At 37.7% G+C, this 22,038-nt stretch overlaps 1 protein-coding gene across 1 annotated transcript in view; it reads right to left on the reverse strand.

Moving 5' to 3' along the window:
* The window catches only part of LOC150085154 (T-box transcription factor TBX10-like), a 139,520-nt gene extending 129,200 nt beyond the window's left edge, over positions 1–10,320 (reverse strand). The window contains exon 1 of the mRNA XM_090373054.1: positions 10,109–10,320. Within this exon, the coding sequence (XP_090229180.1) occupies positions 10,109–10,298 (190 nt within the window). The 5' untranslated portion in view covers positions 10,299–10,320. The remainder of the gene's footprint in view (positions 1–10,108) is intronic.
* Between the last annotated feature and the right edge of the window lie 11,718 nt (positions 10,321–22,038).

Here is a 22,038-nt window from a genome sequence, read left to right on the forward strand (position 1 = left end):
TTTTCCTTCCGGAAACTTATTTTTTGTCCAGCAAACAGCAAATCGCCTCACAGCCTTGCTTTGGCATTTAACACACACACACATATACGCACGCACTGCCTAAATGGTGTGTTCCCAACGAACTCAACACAATATTGTCCCCAACAAGGTAACAAATGATAAATTGTACAGACCAAAATCATAGAAGATTGTACCTAATTCATAGAATTTCTATGAATTAGGTACAATTTTCTGTTCATAGAAACTTCGAATAGGTAAAGGTCCTCAGCGTTAGGGCAAGTGATCACTTCTAAGAGGCAATAGAAAAAATAATAATACAGTAATATACAAATAAGAAATAAATTTAACAAAATTGTTTCTTTAACTTTCCAACCAAAATGGACGCGATTTAAAAACAAACAAACAAAAAAACTGTAAGACTTTAATTAAAAACGTTTAACATAAACTTAATAATGTTTTTAAATAACTGTGAATTATTAATTTATGTATTTGAGAGTTTTATCAAAAGGAAACATTTCATTTGCTACTACCAAATAGGGTCATGTAGGGACATCATCATTTTGTACTAGAATAATAACATTGCATTCAAACGTAAAATTAATTTATTAAGAAAAACAAAATGTCCATTTCTCCCTAAGTTTAGAGTGGAAATCAATTGCATGTAGATTAACTGAAAATTAATTGCAACCCTATTTCATTGGCATCTACACTTTACCAGTATCTTCCGATAACCCAGAGTCCTCGCACAATGGCCTTTAAATTTGCCAATAACCTGTTTTATTGTCCTTTTGGTCTAGTTTAAGATAGAGGAGCTAGAAGAAAACCTGGAAGACAAAGGCGGAGATGGATAGATGAAATTCTTGAGTTTGTGGGTAGTAAATGGATGGCCAGTGCTCAAAACAGAAGGAACTGGAAAGTTGCTGGAGAGGCCTTCATTGAAAGGCCTTCATTCTTCAGTGGATTGAAAATGGCTGATGATGATGATGATGAAGATAGACGTTGGGCTTTCTCTACTCTTAAAGTGGGTTTATATCAAAAAACGGATAAAGTCCATCATATTTTGCCATCTGAGAAATTAAAGCACGATCACAAAGTTTTCGGAATATTTTCTTTATACTTTCCGTGTATATCATTAGAATGAAGTTATTGGTAGCGCAAGATAGCTTACAAGTGTTGAAATCTTCCTAAATGAATTTATTAATCCATCTTCCTTGTAATACGGCTATTCTGTTCTAAACCATTCTATACCGCTGTAGTACAGTGGATACGATTACTGACTTTCATGGCCGTGTGCCATGGGTTCGAATTTCCGAAATATAACTAAAGAAAGAAAATTTGAGATTTAAAAATGTACGAAGCTCTCTTTACTTTTGTAAAGAGAAAAAGTATAAAGTGACTGTTCCAAGTAGCTTGAATACTTGATGTAATAGGCTTTGGGCGCGTCAACTACTAACGCCATACTGCTCCGTGTATACTGTCTGTAAGTTGCGTGTGTTCTGTGGTCGATTATCTGTTTGCTGGACGAAAAACTCAAGTTTCCGGGAGAAAAAACCATGCTACTCTCTCCTGAACCAACTAACTCAGCCACGTTGTGAAAATGGCCCATAAAAATTCCTTCCATCATCGACGGGACTCAAACTCAGGTCTTTTCCATCGGGTGTGGGAGGGACAATGGTTCTACCAACTGTGTTACTCACAAGTACGCTTGAATACTTAAAAATTACGAAAAAAAGCCTGTATGTCAATCGCAGACAAGTAGCTTGAATACTTGTTATAATAGGATTTTGGGAGCATCAGCGACTAAGACCATATTGTTCCGTGAGTACTGTCTGTATACCTAAAGTTTGCTAAATCTTATAGGTATTACACCTTCAGTATTATTAATTACCTTCAGTAAGTTGTTGGGATTTTAGGAGCATCAGCAACTAAGGCCACATTGCTCTGTATATTATCTGTAAATTGCGTGTGTTCTGAGGTAGGTATTCTGTTTGATGGATGAAAAACCCCGAGTTTCCCAGAGATAAAACATGCTAACGCTTGAGACCGACTAACTCAGCCACGTTGTGAAAAAGGCCCATAAAAATTCCTCCCATCATCGACGGTACTCAAACTCCGCTCTTTTCCACCCAGAATGGGGAGGAGAACGATCCTACCAACTGTGCTACCCACGGGGGCAGGATAAGTTAAGGATTGAAAAACGAGAAGGAACGTTTTGATACTTGTTTTTTAAGTTTTTTTTTTTTTTTAACTCTAACAATAAAAAAAAAAAAAACTGTAAAACACAGCGTTGTTTGCTACAGGATAACTTAGTACATGGTGATATAGCAACATATAGAGTAAGCCCCCTCTTAAGACGTTTTGGAGGAGAAAAAGCAATTCAGCTTTTTAAAGACAAATCTTAAGAGGGTTAACTGCACCCATTACCATACCAACTGCAGGAAGCTTCCTCAACATTTTTTTTTTTTTTATGTTGAGGCAAATGGACCATAATGTGTCATGCTGGTCCAGTGCGTGTTAGTAGATCGACCGAAATTAGTAGTGAGGGATTTGAACCCCTGTTTAACTCAAAGAGCGTGTGCACTCTCGCTTCTGACCACTATTAATATTTTCTCGCTCAATTGCACTTTGAACTTTAGATGGAAAATTTTCATTATGAGATGAGTGGCAATCATAATAGCCATATTGAATAAGTACAATTTCCATTTATTACACAGTCAGAAGAATAAGGCAACAAGTCTCAGGTTTCGGTTTGGGTTTTATTGGTGCATTAGCAAATAAGGCTATAATGCAAGTCTCGGATGGAGGACGTTATAACATTTTTGTCAAAAGTCTTGGGTTTACCATCCTACATGCATGCAATTCTATAGGCTTACCATCACTACTACCAAAAAATAAATAAACAAATAAATAATTTTAAATAAATGTAGTAATAAACCTGAAAGTGGAACCCCAGCTTCTTGACTCCAAACATTACATTTCTAAAAAAATCACTGTGACAATACGTAAACCAAAACTTTACGGCTTCCGCATCATACTATCCACTTGTTAGAAGAACCAGATGATGATAATGCTTATTGCAAATGGTTTTAATCATTGCAGATCAGAGGATTTTAAGAGTTCTATGCTGCGTCTGTTAAAATCAATTTGTTACATTTGTGGATGAAATTTAGTATCAGGAAGGCTTTCCTAACACTATTTAATCTTCTAAAAAGATGGAAATGTCTAAAATTACCTCAATATTTGAATGACTTGTAGCCTCCACGATTTCCTGATATGAGTTGGTTAGTTGATTGTTGTTGTTGTAGGTTTAGGCGCATTAGCAACTTAGGCCATGTTGCGCCGTTTATATCTGTAAATTGGGTGTGTTCTGTGGTCGATTTGTTATTTGCTGGACAAAAAACTCAAGTTTCCGGAGAAAAAAAAACCATGCTACCCTCGCCTGAGACCGACAACTCAGCCAAGTTGTGAAAAAGACCCATAAAAGCTCTGTGTCATTGATGGGATTCCAACTCGGGTCTTTTCCACCCGGTGTAGGGAGGACGGTGATTATACCAACCGAGTGATTTGGCAACTCATATCAAACCACGAGGGGCTGATATGAGCTGCCAAATTTCTTCTGTAAGTTATCTGCAGGAGTATACTTTTTGATCTGCACTCAGTTGACGATCTTTTTGTTGTTGGTGGTGGTCGTTTTTAGGCGCGTCAGCAACTTAGGCAGTAGTACTCCTTGACGGACTTAAAACGAACGTTACCATCCTTACTGAAAGCATTCCTAGTAACACTGTCGTGCTTCTGACAATATGTGTCACCGAGCGAATACGTATGTGGATGTTTGCGGTGGACATTTTCAACACCTACTGTGACATATTGTGTTTGCGCACACCATAAACTACGGTTGACATTATCATAAGGTTTTCCGTATTTTGCATCATATACAATACGTAAAAGAACTTTCAATTTTAATAATTTGTAAATTTAAATATCCGCTAGAGAAATCCTTGGCGATGTTTATCAATCGCAGAGAATCTGGAATATTTAGGAAGTTTAATTGATACCAAGCTTATGCAGAATCAACCTTAAAAAAAAGCAAAAAGAACAATCTTTTCATTTAATTTTTAATTTACATTGACTTTCTCTGCTGCTATCCTGGTTTAATTTAATTCTTCAGCACTTCTTCAGTTTGAGGCACCTGCGATAGCAAAAAAAAAAAGATGTCTCCAGCCTTAAATACCTTGACTGAGGTTTTACAAAGACGACAGGTTAGGGGACTTTGCAACTACAAAACTGAAGTCTCTCTCTCTCTCTCTCTCTCTCTCCTTATAGAAATACATTTTTATACCAATAATCTATCTTTTTGCTCTTCACTACACCCTTTCCAGCAGATCCAAGTCCTTCCTGAAATGTGGGAAGAGTTCGAAATACAATATATATACAATATTCAAGATGTTGCCATTACAAGCCTTCATACAATGAAATTACCTCTTCGCCGCTGTTAGAAAAATTCCTCTATATATCACAGATAAATCACCATGTTCTGCTATCTTAGCAGCCAGTTTCTGTTAGGAGAACTACACATGTTGGATTGCGCAATTACTCTTTTTCGTTATTGACTGCCAAAGTTTGTTTCTTCTTGGTTTGCTGTTACTCGAATATTGAACGTTTCATTTCCTCATAAACTTTTACGCCGAGTCTTTTAATTCCTTTATCGATGTCATTAACTAATATCGGAACCAATAAGGGACGAACTATCCTATGGAACGCCATTCGAAGCCAGAGTCCAGTCAGATGAATCTTTAATTCACCATAGTATTTTTACACCATTATTCCAATTTACGCAAAAGAATTTCATCCAGTTTTTTTGACATCCTCATAACAGCATTCAGTTCTTTTGAGGACCTCATAACAGCTTATCACATTGGTTCCATACATTTATCTTTAATAAATCTACGATGTTCTTCTCGTATAATTTCATTCTTGTCCAGCTACTTCTGCAATACACCTTTGATAATGGATTCCGTAATGTTTTCTGCCCCAGAAAATAAATTTAGCCGTAGGTATCTCTAGGTATCTCTAGTTAAAGGTATCTCTATTTTAAATAAATTTAAACTAGAGATACCTTTTCACATCTTCAGTCTCTTGGTATTTTCTGTTCCAAAATGCACCCATTATAATAAATAGGCAATCTATCTGGTTGCTTCCTTAATATTGCCAATTGAATCGTATCAACTCTGTGTCACTTTAAGCGTAAACATTCAAGTGCAATAATTGTTTTTCCCATCTGTACGAGGAGAACCTCAACTACTGTTAAAATGATGGCACAATCAGCTTTCTTGACTTCTGAGACATATGTTCATGGTATGCTCATCGGAGCCATTACTTTACAGGCTGAAGATCTACGACAAATACAATAATTACCCGTGGTAGGTACATATTGCATCCCTGTTATATATTGATGGTATACTGCGGTTAATGAACATCACATTTATATAATGTCTTTCCTCCCATATCTCTTTCCTGTATATCGTACTTATTTTCAAAGTTCTGACTATTTAACGTCTTTAGCCTGTCGATCTCTTAAATTGTGAGCTATTGCCAATAGTTGCCTACTTGCTATACAATGAATAAGTATTACTGTACATGCTTGTGTGTGTGTGTACGCCCTAGTGCGTAGCACAGGTTTTAAAATCGCCGTCCACCCCACACCGGGTGGAAAAGACCTGAGTTTGAATCCTATCGATGATGTGAGGAATTTTTATGAGCCTTTTTCACAACGTGGCTGAGTTAGTCGGTCTCAGTCGATGGCAGCATAGTTTTTTCTCCTGGAAACTCGGGTTTTTCATCCAGAAAACAGAAAATTGACCATAGAACACATGTAATTTACAGACAGTATACACGGAGCAACATGGCCTTAGACGCTGATGCTCCTAAAATCCTACAACAACAACAACTTGCTTGTGCTATAAAAAGTATTTAAGAATACTAAAGATTTCAAAAATCTTTCGCATTTCAAATAAGAATTAAAAAATAGTCTAATGCTGCATCCTTTCCATATGTATCCTGTAATACATATGGAAAGGATGGACAGAAAAAGGGCGTTTTGGTTTTCTATTCTAGTGCAATTTGCTGTTTCTTGAGAAGAGATTGAAGCAATTCTTGTAAGCCCATATAAAAATAAAACCGAAAGTACATAGTAATCCATTTCCGTCTTGTGATTCTTTGATATAGAGCCTATTTCCCTTCTGAGGTGGAAAATACTGACCGAGAAAAGGTGGGGGAAATAACACGAGGGAAAAGTAACACCACTACGGTTCTCATCTTCTTGTGTCATCGCTCATTAGTGGAATCGTGCTAAGAAGATGAAATAGATTGGTAGCCGTGCCACATCTTGGTGCAATCTCCAGTTTCCAATTACCAGTCTCTGCTCCGTTCTGGTTGTAACTTTAAGTGGTAGAAAGGTTCGAAAATCTCTAAGCGCAGCTGTTGCTACGATGTCCAATACGCGTGCTTTAAAAGAGTGCTGAAGCTAGCTTGTAGTCTCATTACTCTGATTACTTTTAGTGTGTAAACCTTGTTTGTCCACGTGCTAAAACGTAAATACACATGTGGTGCGAAATAATTTTCTTTTCTTTCTTTTTTTTGCGCATAGTACAATCGTTTGTAGACCAAGCCGAGATGAACAGAAAATAAGCCCGGATTCTACTATAATTCAACATAATTTGGGAGAAGGTTATAATTTAAAAAAACTACTTCAAATGAAACATTAGAATTTCCTCTGCCTATTTGCATACCTTTCAGAAAGGAAAACCTGCTTATTAAATTATTATATTAAAGCGACCAGATATTATTGTTTTATACGGAAGACAGTCCCTCCATTTCAACTACCTCTCTTGAGATGCAAAATATCCGCAGAGCGCATTTAGTTCTGGATGATTTCCTTTTGATATACATTTACAATATCTCCATCCAATACAATTATCATACATATGGTGGCTACTTTTGGCAGTACTTTTGGGATTTTCCAATAGTCAGGCTTTAACATCTGTTTTCAACTAGATGTTTGTGCAAGTCTTCCCTAAATTTTCTTAAGCTGTCCAATTCTACAAGAGATCAGGTGGTAATTTACTATATATTACCAGTTAATAACCTTTTGGCTGAAACGAAATGTTCTTATACTGTATTCCATCTATCAGTATCCTTCCTTACTATTAAAGTGCAAAGATATCCCCGTTATTTAATTCATTAAAGGCCTCAAAGCCTTAAGTACCTCGATCTTATAGTACCTCGATCGAAAGTACACGTTCTTCTTGAAATTTGAACGCTAAAACTCTATTACACCACTAAACTAAGCTTTATGCAATGGAATAATTACCTCTTTGTCCCTTCTAGCAAAATTCCTTTGCATCATAGATAAACATCAACTCTATCCTGGCAAAATATCGGTTTTAATCTTATCCTAATGTTGGATTGCCCAATTACTCTTCACTCTCTTTTTTTATTATATATTTAAGTTTGCTGCTTTCATGTGGGATTATTATTACCCAAACTTTATAACCTTACTCTGACCAAATGCGCTTTGCCTGTTTTGTTGGAGGTCCTTCCCGTCTAGACGAGACATGATCCTAGACTTTGAAGGCGGTTTAATTGCTTTCGTTTAATTGCTATGGCAATTAAACGAGTGTTGTTATTTATTTATAATCACCACACAGGTTTATTTTTCCAGGAAACTTTCAATTTTCATCCAGCAACTTGGCATATCGACGTATAGAAGACACTCGATTTACCGAACCAAAATACCATGCCTCATTGTGTTTCCTCCTCTCAAAAAAACAAACACTTTTTGTTTCTTTTTTTGGAGGTACCTATCATTTATAATTTTTGTTCCAACAAGTATTTGTGAGGTAGTACTATAAATAAAGCTTTGTATTTCTTTTTTTTTGAGCATTGTAAGAGATATACAGAGATATTTTTTCTTCTTTGATAAAGGAAAAAAGAATATACATTCGTATATCGTACTTTGTGCGACAACCATTTTATAATTTTGTAATCTGTTCTTACTCAATAATTATTAATGACCGCGCAATTTCTAAGTGGGTGTTGTGGGCGCTCCTGACTTTCTTGTTATGGGTTATGTTGAGTGGGATTGTTTAAGGATGTAAGTGTTTTCTGCAATCTTTTTCATTTTCTGAATAGTCTGATTAACCATTTTGGTAGTTGACAAAAAGAAAAACAGATTACATTACAGAAAACATTATGGAATGCAACTAAACAAAACAAACAAACAAGCAAACAGAACCGTCATAAAGTCTGGAATTAATGTTTGCTGCTGTCACTCAAATGCAGTTTTAAGCCGCAGCATCTTCGTACTGCTGGTGTTCCTTACAACTTATACTCATTGGCATCTCTTTTTTTTTTTTCTTTCTTTCTTATTTTGTTCTTTTTTATAGGCAAAGTCTGCGACCTTCTACAATTTGTATGGACATGCTTATCTGCGCTGGTAGCACAGTGCTTATAATCACTGTCCTTCCTGCATCGGGTGAAAATGCTAGGGTCTGAATCCCATCAATGGCACGAGGAACTTTTATGGGCTAATTTTACTCCGTGGCTGAGTTAGTCGGTCTCAGGCATAAACAGCAAGTTCTCCCTTCAGAAACTAGGATATTTTCATCCAGCAAAAAAAGAGGCAACTCGACCAGAGAACAAGCAATTTATGGACATATAGCTTAGTTCTTGGGTGGCCCTAATATGACAATTTTTGTACTGACATCTACCTAGTAATTCTAAAAAAACTCAAATCGGAAAGGCTACTTGTTAAATTTAAGTAAGTTGCACCATAAATTCAAGATCCCAATAATCTAGATTCACCTAACTTATACATATAAAAGCAATATAGTTTGAATTCTCCATAATAGATTAATGCCACCAGTTTTCTCTCCACTCAGAATCCCTTGGGTTTTCACCTAACCACTTTAGCGATATCAGAACTAAAATAAGCGATTCTCGTTGCTCGGCACACGGATCCATTCTTCTGGCTTACGTGGCACGTGTGGTCTAAGGTCATCTTCCGATGGCCTTTTCGATTTCAGAAGCCACAGTCCACTGGCATCTTAAGACCGGTTAGAACCCGGAAACAATAATGAGTTTGAACGGATCCAATTGCTAATTGTCTGACTTGATTATTTGATTCACCGTAAAAAAAAAAGTGCAGAAATTATTTTTATCGCATTTGGGACCAAAATTTTATATCTGATTGCAGGTTTTCTCAATATCATAATCTAATAAACGGTTACAATTCGTTTAAATCGTTGGTTTTGAAACAGGCTAGCTGATCAGGGAACTTTAATTCATGATATTTTTTCACAGCGTGGCCAAATTAGCCAACTTTCAGCGAGTGTTGAGTGGTTTTTCATCCCTTACAATAAAACTTGGTCAGAAAATGCACGATGTGGTTATCATAACAGGAAATCTTTAGTTATTATATAGTTCTTGTAAACGAACAAAAAATCACCAAAATTCACACGTAATCTCACCTTTCGAAGAGCAAAAATGAATTAATCGAAGACACCTCTTGGAAGGACGATCGAACATTTCACAGTAGAGAAAGTAACTGCTGCCCATGTAACACTTTTCATTTACAACGGACTGTTGCAACCCCATTCATTCAACACTCGCTTCCTAACATGAAGCTTCGAATGTTTCACAAATCTTCAAGTACTACGTGGTGGGGTGGAAGTGAGTGTTGAATGAAAAGGTTGCAATAGTCGGTTGAAAACAGTGGGAGGTGTTTCGTAGCGACCGATTTCAAAAAAAGGAAAATCATTTGTGAAAGAGAAAGTAGAAAGACAAAAATCAAACTCGGAATTCGAATCTTCAACAGTTCGTTTACGAGCAATCCACTTAATTGTCCCAATTTACAACATTGAACCGTCATTAAAACACAGCACACATTTCTTCCATCAAGAAGATTTATCACGTTGGTGCCAGCATAATTAAAAGATTACCGAAGTCACTTAAACAAACTCCTATTTAAAGAAAAAAAAATCTGTCATTTCTGCTTCAGTAAGACACTAATCATGACGCTTCCAAATTAAGAGATAATGAACTACCCTACCTTCCATATCCTTCACTGGGGTGCTGGAATAACACGCGGAAGCGGTTACGGGCACTGTGTGGATGCCATTTCCTGACCAATCGTAGCAACACTCCGTACCTAGGGAACGCGACATACTGACAATGTGAGAACCGCCAGCGGCAGCCAACGGCTGTAGCTGGGGAAGGTACTCACTCGTGGAGTCGGACATTAGAGATGCAATGCTAAACGGATTAGCCCTCAGGGGAAGAACGCCACTGATATCCATTCCCTAGTCGCCAGCTCGGATAACCTCCGCTGGGTGCGCGCTTAGCACAAAGGGGTGGGAGTCAGGCGCAACGGGGCCGGGCTAGAGAAGAGAAGACGATGAGAACATTAAGCCTGTCAGGTCCCGCCTTCCAGAGCTCCTAACCTATCGCGGGGATGCTTTGGGTGGTGATAGGTCACGGCCTCGTGACTGACAGGTCCAGAATTGTGGCGGAGCTTCTGCCGACTCACGACGCGACCTCTCAAGTCAAGTAATCGATGTGTTACAGCGACCGGACACATTAGGAATCTCTTCGTTGGATACTAATTGCTCGAAGAGATAACACGCGTTGAATAGAGGAAGTTCACGAACGAGAATGCCCAGTTGTAAACAGATGTTGGATTATGAAAAGTTCATCCGCACTGCTTTAGTTTTCCGTGAGGTAATTACACACTCCATTAACTTATTCCTTGTCACTGCTTCTTCCCCCCCCCTCCCGCCTTAACTTTTCCCTTATCATGGGTGTTCCCTCGGAGAGCTATTTAAACGTTGACGGATTATTCGGGTTTCTTCTTTAGCGCCTTCTTCCTCAATCTTTCGAAGAGAAACAAATTTCAAACATAATATTTCTCATTGATTTCAGTTGATGTATCGCAATTAAACTGATGGATGAGGAAGAATGAAGAGGAAAACAGACTTATTTATTCATAATTGATAACATTTTTGGTTAAATGTTCATCTATCTCACTGGAAATATATCAATTTCTGTTTTCTTTTCATTTGTGATTCGTTTAGGTTGAGGATTACTTCTGCATACACTTTACCTTTGATTAATATTAAAAGATAACTATTTTATGTGTTCTCCAGTATTACATTCCTAAGGCATAACTTTTAATATAGATTTTAAATTATTCTTCACATTTTACTTTTCTTTTGTTGCCATAGACTGAGGCAGCTCTTGAAATTTTCCTCATTTTATTCTCCAAAGTTTATGCTTGATAGCAGACCTAACGTAAAGATGAATGCACTTTTTTGTCTTGCGTGCAATTTCGAAGTCTGACCAAAACAACAGGAATTTATCAAAATAAAAGATCCAGTTTTTGCACAGGCGCCTTTGAGACTTCGATAAAAGAAGGCACTTCTTTGTCTCTAGAATTTAAGAGAATAAAATTTACAAAGTATCTATTTAAATAATGTTGTGCCAACAATTTACATTTTTGAGAATATCAAATATTATGAAAACAATTCATTTTTGGTAATGTTTATCAAAAAATTATTTGTTTTTGAGAAGTTTTCAATTTTTTCTTCTGTAAATATCACCTGAGGTGAATATAAAAGTTTTGTGAATCCATTCTGCATTCTCAGTGTTGCGAATGTTTTCAAATATTAAGCTTTCAATACATGTATACTTTAATGTTTTCGAAAACAAATGATCCTTTTAAAAATGTAAAAGGCCCTTTCAGGACTAATTTTGGTATAAAATGACCTCAATTTGGCCCTGAAATTTTTAGGTAACCACTCAAGAAATCATGTCAATTCCATGAATGCTAGCCAAAAAATGCAAACCAAGTCATGCTGTAAACAGTAAATTTAGTAAACTTCTTCTTGGTAATCTTGTCGAGAGAACTATTTCCATTCATACAACCCACAATCTGTTTTCTTTTGTAGTGATTCCTTAAAAAGTTCTGTGGAAAGTTTGAAGTTTGGAAACAAGAAAATATTTGTCCACACTGGGTTTAAAATTTTGTACATGTAATTTTCAGAAACACCACCACGACAAGGTAAAGGTACCAACTGTACCACCACCGCTGGTACCTCTACCTTGTTGTGGTGGTGGGGACTTGAGTATAGTAATGGGCCTGAGAGCTATAACATAGCTACCAGCAGGGCAACCCAAGCCGAGTAGGTTTACCGAATGAAGGATGAGACTAAAAGAAGTACTCATCGAAGAAGAAAGGCCAGTAACACACTTCTAAGATATTCAGAGATCCATTCAGAAGAACAGTCGGATGGACAAGTTGGTACAGACTGTAAAACGGAAAAGGGATAGGAAATGGAAAAAAACGAATAATAAAAGTCGGATGCTGGAACGTTAGATCTATTAACAGCAAAGAAAACATCTCAGAAGAATTGAAAAATATATAAATAAAGATTTGCGCAGCCTTAGAAACAAATAAAAAAGAAAAATCGTGACAAAAACACGAGAATACATGATCATAAATAGTGGGGTAAACAAAAATAAACCCGGTAAAGAGTCCACTAAACCAGTCCACTAAAGATTTTAGACACAAATGAACATATTACTGAAAACTTCAAAGTAGAACTGTTCAACGTTGTTGTTGTTGTTGTTGTGTAGGGTTTTAGGAGCATCAGCGACTAAGACCATACTGCTCTGTGTATTAAAAAACTCAGCAAATAAACGAAACTGCAGAAATGAATGCACAGAAATCATCAAGGGACAAAGATAGAAGTTCTCCAATGAGATGAATCTGAAATTGAAACCGTAAACAGTTGGAAGGGAGGAACCGAACCCAAAAGGCAGAAGAAGCCTAAGAAGACCCAAATTAAAGTGGAAGGATGTAATCAGCTTGGAAAACATCCATAGTATCATGGAGGGATTGAGGACTGAGAAAGGAAAACGGCTGTTTCCATAAAACTGAAAATAAAGAAAGTAAATGATGAAGGATACTATAATTTTACGTAAGTCTCGTTCTGACCAAACTTTCAAATCATTCGTGCTCTTAGAGTGGTACACGTTGTTTTGCGTTAACCAAGATTTTTCTTACTGTCCAGCCTTTAACAAACGCTACCAGTTTTGATAGAAAGCTGAACATCTTTCTTCTTTAATTTTCTTTCTTTGTAATCTGGTATTCGTGCAAACAAGTTCCTTGTGATTTCTAAACCCTCAATCAGTCCATACTACAAGAGTAAAGGATTTAACAGCCCTCCATAAAAGAAGGATTAGGATTTTTCATCTTCATATACTTTTTGACTTCTACTGACAGAATCAAGTTTCCTTTGGTTTCGCAGCCATTAAACTGCCCTGCTATTAGAACAGTACGGCTTCAACAGCTACCATAAAAAGAATAACTTTCCTTTTTCACTCGGTTTCGAGCACGAGAGAGAGAGAGAGAGAGTCTATTGCAACTAAATGAATACAATACAATGTACATAGATATAAGTGAAGTTGCAATTGTCCCGTTACTGAGTGGAGGGCGCACGAACTTGTTCTTATTCTATTCTGAGATTGGAGCGAGCTGCTAACACTTCTTTCCTGTGGGTTTTATTGCTGCAAAACGTATGCAGGTCAGCGTCGAGGTGCTGGGTGCTGTTCTTCCGGTAGCATTTGGTTTGGAAGGAAGCGGTCTGAGATATGAAGCTTCCGATACTTTGAGCAGAGCATCGGGGTTGACCGAAGTTCTGGTTTGGGTATTTGCCAGTAACCGAATCCCAAATGGACGGTGTTGAGATCTGACCCGTGATCATTTTAACTGTAGCTATCAGTCGGTGTATTTCAATGATAGCAGGCAGTCGCTGCATCCCCAGTGAAGTGGCTAAGACTGTAGTTCTGTCCTGTGGTGGGAGACAAGCTTTTCGATTAGCTCATTTAAGGAGCCAGAATTCTGCAGCGAGGATTGGTTTCTTCGTTGTAGTAACTGCTGATGCTCACACTTCAGCAGCATAGAGAAGTGGAGAATAGATTATATAAGTTCTGATGATTTTTTTAATTATCTGAGGCTCCTTAACATAAATTAGTTGTTGTTTAGCTACCCATCGGAGAGAGGCTGCTCTGGACGTGAGTTTGTCTACATGAGCGTGAAACCGAAGTTTTGGATCAAATACTATTCCCAAATTGGAGGCTTGAAGTGGTGAAACCCATGTTTAGTCTCTAGAGCAAAGTTTCCGGCATCCCCTCTCCCCATACTTCTCCTTCAACCCATGCATGGTACTAAGTACTATAGGTTTTGATACCTTTCGTGTTTGGGGTTCTCATAAAAAAAAAAAAAAAAAATCCGCATGGGTAGGAGTGGAAGATATTACAATTCCATCGAGTGTTGGGGCTATTATTGTAGGGATTAGTCTGGGAGAACACCACTAGCTTTGTTTTTTGTGGGTTAATTGAGAGTCCATACTGTTTGAGGTAAGTGGCGACGGTGATGAGATTATTATTGATACATGCTGTGGCTTCAAGGTGATTGTTGGAAGTAATAGGCGTTAGAATTTTTATATCATCTGCATACGTGCTGATTTTCTCATTGTTACAGACAAGAGGCGCAATGATGGCTGTAAATAATAAGCCAGATAGGACTCCTCCTTGTGGAAGCAGAGATCGCCCTCTTGTGCGATTGTCCATAGGTATCGACTTGTAGTACCCTATCATAGAAGAGTGATGCTATGAACCTGAGGATATTACTTTGGATTAGATAGTGGTCTTGCAATAAGCGGAGGAGCGCCACACGTTGACGGCGTCAAAGGAAGCCTCAATATCCAGCTACGTGATTGCGATGTTCTAAATAGTCCAACCAAAGACAGAAATAATAATAAATAAATAAATAACTATCATATTAGAACTGCCCAAGAACTTACTTATGTTACCCATGTGTGTTTTGTTCATAAATTGCGTGTGTTCTCTGTAGATTTACCTGTTTTGCTGGACGAAAAAACAACCGAGTTTCCGGGAGGGAAAAGACCTTGCTGTCTACGCCTGAGACCGACTAAGTCCATGATAAGTTTTTTTTTTCACCACGGAGTGAAAAAAAAGCAAAAAAAAAGCTTTAGGGTATAAAAAATATATTTTGGTTTCCATATAATAATAATATTTGGTTGGGAATGCATTCAAGTTTTCTTCATGATTGATTGGATTTAATCCTCATGAAACTCTGGCACTGATTCTGGCCTTTAAAATTTTAGACCTGCCCGTGTTTTGAGGTGAAGATGTATTTATACAAACTAAGAGATGTTGTTTAAGGTTTAGACCAAAATGGATGTCAGGTCTAACGATTAATTTAGTGGAAGAGGGCAAAATAATACAAAAGTTTATCTAATATTGAGTGGGAATTAAATGATTTTATGATAATTGGAAGGAAGGTGGAAAGGCATTTGCTGTAGGCAAGGGTAAACAAAGCACTTGATGCTAACGGAATCTATCCAATTGTATTAAAAGTAGCAGCGAAATAGGTAATCAAAACTTTAGCTCTAATAATGAGAGCATCCTTGGATTCAGGGGAGGTCTCTACAGATTGGAGACGCGCAAATTTCTCCTACGGTTTTGTCTTCTACTGCAGAGCAAATTATGGACTCCCTGATTAAGCAATACAAGGTCACCTGGATAGAAATGGGGCGATAAGGCACAAGCGCTGACTGGGTGTCCCTCCTTCTGGAGGGACACCCAGTCAGTTGATTTGCAAAGTGGCCTGGAATCGAAGTCCGAGCTCTCTATAAAAAATGGTGGACTAACTTGGTGAGGCTGTTTGCCTCAGGGACCATGCTGGCGCTCGACGCCCCTGATAAGACAATCATTAAAGCATTTATTTTCTAAGGAGAGATCATATCTGACCAACATGACTGTCTTCGAAAGTAACACAGTAGTTATACTCACCCCATCATGGGTTTTTTTTTTTTTTTTTTTTTTTTCATTCCGTGACTGAGTTAGTCAGTCTGAGGAGAGAATGGGAAGAATTTTTCTTCTGGAAACTCGGGTTTTTCGCCCAACCAAACAAGCAAACCTACCAGAGGAGTCACGAATTTATGAATTTTTGCACATAATATACATTTCCGCCAAAAGTGTGTAATCGCATTTCATTTTTCTTAATTTTCAAACTTTTTATTAAAATAGGGTCAACTTGTTTGCCAATTTTTATTAATATATTTTCTGTTATGTATAAAAATAAAATAAACTTACATAATATTTAAGAAATTTATAGATATTAGAGAATATTTAGAATGTTACTGAAGATTCCTGAACTTTGTAAATGATTCTAAAATATTCTAGAAAGTGGGAGTATTGTTTCAATATTATAGAACATGAGTGGCCAACTTAATTTGTGATGCGATCTACTTTTTTCCTTCAAAATGTGCGCGATCTACCATCTCAAAAATTACACTGCACAAGGTGCACAAATCGAGGGATGACTGTACATTTAAAATTCATCGTGATCGACCGAAATTAAATCCGCGATCGACTCGTTGGCCACCCCTGTGATAGAAGATTGTAGTTGATTCTAGACTGTTTTGCAATAATATAAATTTAGGATGAGCTGTAATTTATAAAATAGAACCAATCATTCAGAAATATCCTTTGTTGTTAGTTTTGTGTATTTCGTTTATAAGTGTTCGAGAATGATCTCATCTACCATGTGAATTATGTACATAAATTGAGTGTGTTTGTGGTCGAGTTTTCTGTTCTGCCGACGAAAAACCGCTGCGAGGGGTGAAGAAACCTTTATCCACTCCTGGGACTGATTAACTTAGCCAGTGAAAACAGCCCATAAAAGAAGGTGCTTATAATTATTACCCGCGCAGGTTGGCTAAGTGATATGAGACGGAGAGTGGTTATAAATTTTTTTTGGCTGACCGATGTCACAGTAAACGATAAAAAACTGAACCTTGTGAGATCCAAGGTTCAGTTTTGAATCTTTGCTCTCACTGATAGTTATTAGTGACGTTGATTTAGGAATTTAAAGTTTAATGGTGGTTATCGAGGCGCATCAGCAACTTAGGCCATATTGCTCTGTATATATGTCTGTAAATTGCATGCGGTCTATGGTAGATTTGCTTTTTGCTGGACAAAAAAACCCGAGTGAGGGGAAAAAAATATATATATTCCTCGCCTGAGACCACTAACTCAGCCACGTTGTGAAAAAGACCCATAAAAATTCCTCGCATCATTGGCGCGATTCGAACTCAGGTCATTTTTCACCCGGTATGGGAAGGATGGTTATTGCCAACTGTGCTACCCACGAAGGCTCATTATCAAATAAATCCACAAAAGTCTTACTTTTGTGGATTTATTGGATGATTATTTTCCGCAGCAGCATGTTCGAGAGACAACCAGAGAGGGTAATACTCTTGATCTGGTTATCAGCAGTGATCATTCGTGTATTAAGAATTTGCAGATAAAGGAACCACTAGGTGGCAGCGATCACAGTGTACTGATGTGGGATTTACTTAAAGAGGTAACTACCATCAGAGGTAAAGGGAAGGGTTTTTGCTTCCGTAAAGGTGACTACAGTGGTCTCAGACAGTTTTTAAATTCTGTACAGTGGGATGGATCAACTGACGATGTTATCAACAGTAAATTCTAAGTGGGAAGCATTCAAGGAATTAATCTTGGAGGCTACTAGGCTTTCCATACCAACTAGGAAATATTTATTTATTTATTAAATCTGTTTATTGCTCTGCCAAAGAGCCACCCCCTGGACAGCTAGAAGCTAGGGGGGTGATATTACACACAGAGGTTAAGACAGGGACATGTGCCTGGCGGTTACATGGGGCCCATGTATGCCTAACCCGACAGGTACAGAACTTAGTGTTTATTATTTTACATAATTAACAGAATTAAAGGATATTATTTTCTCTAAATTGCTATAAATTACATAAGCATGAGGGAAATATACAAAATATAAAGAAATGAGGCAGTCCTTCACCGGTTGTTACACGTGGTATCTCTTCAATTCTTCAATCTTGAACGTAATAGTGCAGCCAGGCGTCTTTGGAGTAGTAGATTCTAAGAGAGGACCAGTGATGGCTTCACCTATCTTTAACGGGATGCATTGTGGTGGCATTTTCCTTCTGGTGGCGTCTCATAAGTGTATGTTTGCATATGTGTCCTTTAGCTTCTGACGTCTGTATGAATGCTGTTCGCAGAATCTATCCAGGTCGATGGCTAGATTGTTCATCAAATCTACCGTGTTTCCTGGGAACATGCGTCTCAATCCTTTCAGGTTGTTCAAGCTGATTGTGAGTGGGAGCCTTGGGTCCATTTGATTCCTTCCGGCAATGCGTGGAGTTTTTATTAAATCAGTGATGTCAGGGGTGTCGAGTCGTCTTGTGATTAGTCTGGCAAGTGTAAGAAGATTTGCTGCCACAATCTGTTGTTTCCATGGGGTGACTTCCAGATTTATGTAGAACTGAGCCCTAGAAATGGTGTATTGGTTGCCAGTCCGCCAGTTGAGCCATTTCAGGAGCCAGTATTCCAGGCTGAGGAACTTGTTGAAGTGTGTTGTGGGAGCAGAGGACCAAATGGTTGCGGCATAGAGAGGTATAGGATAGACACATCGGACAACATATTTCTTTACCAGGTCGGCGTCATGAATTCCCGTTCAAGGTTCAGGCCTAAATGGATGTCGGATGAATTAATGAGGCTTGTGGCAGAAAAGAAAATGCATGGGATGCATGTAAATTATCCAGCGACTCAGAAGCCTATGGCAGATATAAACTAGTCTGTAATCAGGTCACAAAGGAGGTTAGGCAGGCGAAGGCAGATTACGAGAAATCTTTGGCAAAGCATGCTAAGAAAAACAGCAAGGATTTCTTTACTTATATAAACTCTAAGAGGAAGGGGATGAATCTGATTGGTCCACTTGATATCGATGGTTCGACTGTTGATGATCCTGCTCAGATAGCAAACAAACTTAATGAGTATTTTGCATCCACATTCACACATGAGGAATTATTAAGGTTTGAAAATGGCAGAAGGTTATCAAATTGTAGCAAGGTGCTTAATCATTTTGTAATAACTGAGATCAAGGTGGAGGAGAAATTGTTGAAGTTAAACATAAGAAAGGCATCTGGGGTGGATGGGATGGATGGGATCTATCCAGTTATATTAAAGGAGGCGGCAAAGCAACTAAGCAAACCCTTAGCCATAATTATGAGAGCATCCTTGAACTCAGGGGAGGTCCCCACGGACTGGAGATGTGCAAATGTATCCCCAAATCACAAAGGAGGATCGAAGTATGACACGAGTAATTACAGACCAGTTAGTTTAACTTCTGTTCCATGTAAAATAATAGAGTCACTGGTTAAAGATGCATTGCAGGATCATCTAGACAAGACTGCAGCAATAATTCAGACACAGCATGGGTTTGTTAAGGGAAAGTCTTGTCTGACAAATTTGATAGGATATTATGATGTGGTTACAAAGGAACTGGATGCAAAAAATAATTTTGATATCATATATTTGGATTTCAGGAAAGCTTTTGACACTGTTGCGCATGGAAGACTATTGTACAAATTGGAGCAGAATGGTACTAAGGGTAAGTTGCTACAATGGATAAAAGGATGGTTGAGTGGGAGAAGACAGAGGGTGGTAATTAATGGGTGCTACTCTTCGTGGACTAATGTTATTAGTGGAGTCCCACAGGGTTCGGTGTTGGATCCTCTGTTGTTTTGTATATTTGTCAATGATATTGATGAATGTATATCAGGCTTAGTGTCGAAGTTTGCAGATGATACAAAGGTTGGCAGGGTTGTTAATGACAGTAATGACAGTGTGCTACTGCAACAGGATCTAGATAATTTGGGCAGATGGGCTAAGAAGTGGCAACTGAAATTTAACCTTGAAAAATGCAGAGTACTGGGTAGAATATGCAGAGTATATGGGTAGAAGTAACCCCAGAGAAACGTACCAAATGTGTGGTACTACACTTAAGGTGGTAGAAAATGAAAAAGACCTGGCAGTAATTGTGCAGTCAGATATGAAGTTTTCTGAGCAATGCAGACAGGCTGCCAGGGCAGGTCATGGGGTTTTGTCAATGATATATAGGAATTTTGCTAGCAGGGAAAAGGAGGTGATTGTCCCTCTGTATAAGGCAATGGTCTGGCCACGCCTTGAGTACTGCGTACAGGTCTAGAGGCCTCATTTTAGGAAGGATGTAGATTTACTTGAGCGTGTACAGATAAGGGCAACAAGATTGGTGAGTGGAATGAAGGGATCCTCTTACCAAGAGAGGCTTAAGTTCTGCAAATTGCGGTGGCTGGAGACTAGGCACTTGCGCTGTGATCTGATTGAGGTGTATAAGGCCTTCCTTGAATGGGTTGAGCACGCTGAATTCTGATGGGATCCTTCCACTTATTCAGATTACGAACCTAAGGGGGCATAAATTCAAATTAAGAAAAGACAGATGTAGAACAGATGTGCGGAAATTTGCCTTTAGCCAGCGGGTGGTTAATTGCTGGAACAAACTTCCATCTGTCGTTGTGGAAGTTGATAGGTTAAATAAATTTAAGGAGGAACTCCACAGACATTTGGAGGGAATGGTGTGATTTTTTTTTTATTTTTTTTTTTTGGCTGATGCTGCATAAGCTCATACACTTGCTTTCTTGCATCACATGCCACCACTACTACTACTACTACTAGAAGAAGTCTTCTTCTTCTACTACTACTACAAAAACTTTGCCAGAAGTCCTGATGACCTCAGGAAAAAAAATTTGCTGTTTTTTTAAGAAAACGCCAAGAAGGTTTCAACAGATGTTGCATTTTTCTGGCTTATCCTTTTTTTAAGACCCTCCGCAACTCAATTTCAAGCAACCACCTAGGAAGGAAACAGAAGAATATGGAAGAATATTTTTTAGCAGAAAATTCCATGACAAAAATTACAACTTTGAAGATCAAAAGCTCAGTCCAAGCTCATCATTATATGAGAACTTAACGTGCACATTGAAAGTAAAATCTTTGTTGTTGATATAATTTTTTTAGTCTGTTTTACTGCGGTTCTTGCACAGTTGAAGAATTCGAAAGTTAGGAAGACAAAATTTTATGTATTACAAATAAAAATTATATTTGCAGTTTCCACGATTTGATATGAAGGTTAATGTTACAGAGGTAATCTCTTTAATTTTGGATATTATAAACAGATGCCTATATCTCTTTATAATATCCAGTATTAGAAATAAGAACCGATGAAGATGGGGCAATAGGTAAATATCGAAGCATGCGTTATAATATGGACGAGATGTCTTTGATCATATGGATAGCAAATTTCGTGTTAGTGACTCCGGTTAACTCGTTTTGAAACCTCCGCACTGATGCATAACTGCTTCATGATAAAGAGCAAAGTTTCTGGAAAAAGACCTAGTTTCGAAAGTGTCTGGACCGGAAGAATTTTTATAAGCTTTGTTTTTTCACACTAGAAAACTCGGGTTTTTCATCCAAAGGTACAGACCGAGCAATCATAGAATGGACGCAATTTAATAGATCAATTTCTGGATTCAATCTCGACCAATTTACTATCTTAACCCAGTTAAATATGTGAACAGTTTCAAATTCACAGAAAAGCTCCAGCAACTTGGAACATGATAAAGTTGGTTGTTTATCAGTCAGGCACAAATGATAATAAAATATTTTTAAAAACATTTTAAATGAGTTTTACATACAAAATAGTTTTAATATTTTGTATGTAAAACAACATTAACAAAACTAAATTTATATATTTTTTTAAATCGTGAAATCGATGCTCATGATGACATTGTGACATTAATTTAAGGAACGGTGTAAAATATTTGGATGGCATTTTGGTAAAAAAATATTTTAATCAAAAATCATAAGCAAAAATAATGGAGTAAAAGAGAGAATTCAAACTTCTGTATCAAGCAATATTAGTTGCAAGGGCAGACCAGATAGTAGAGTAGGCACCGTGCGGTTGAAACCAAATAACTCTGGTACAGACGGTGTTGGGCCAAAGAGAGACAGTTCTCATGTTAC

The sequence above is a fragment of the Mastigoproctus giganteus genome, chromosome 5, assembly GCF_048544385.1.
Source record: "Mastigoproctus giganteus isolate SK-2022 chromosome 5, ASM4854438v1, whole genome shotgun sequence".
Taxonomy (NCBI): Eukaryota; Metazoa; Arthropoda; class Arachnida; order Uropygi; family Thelyphonidae; genus Mastigoproctus; species Mastigoproctus giganteus.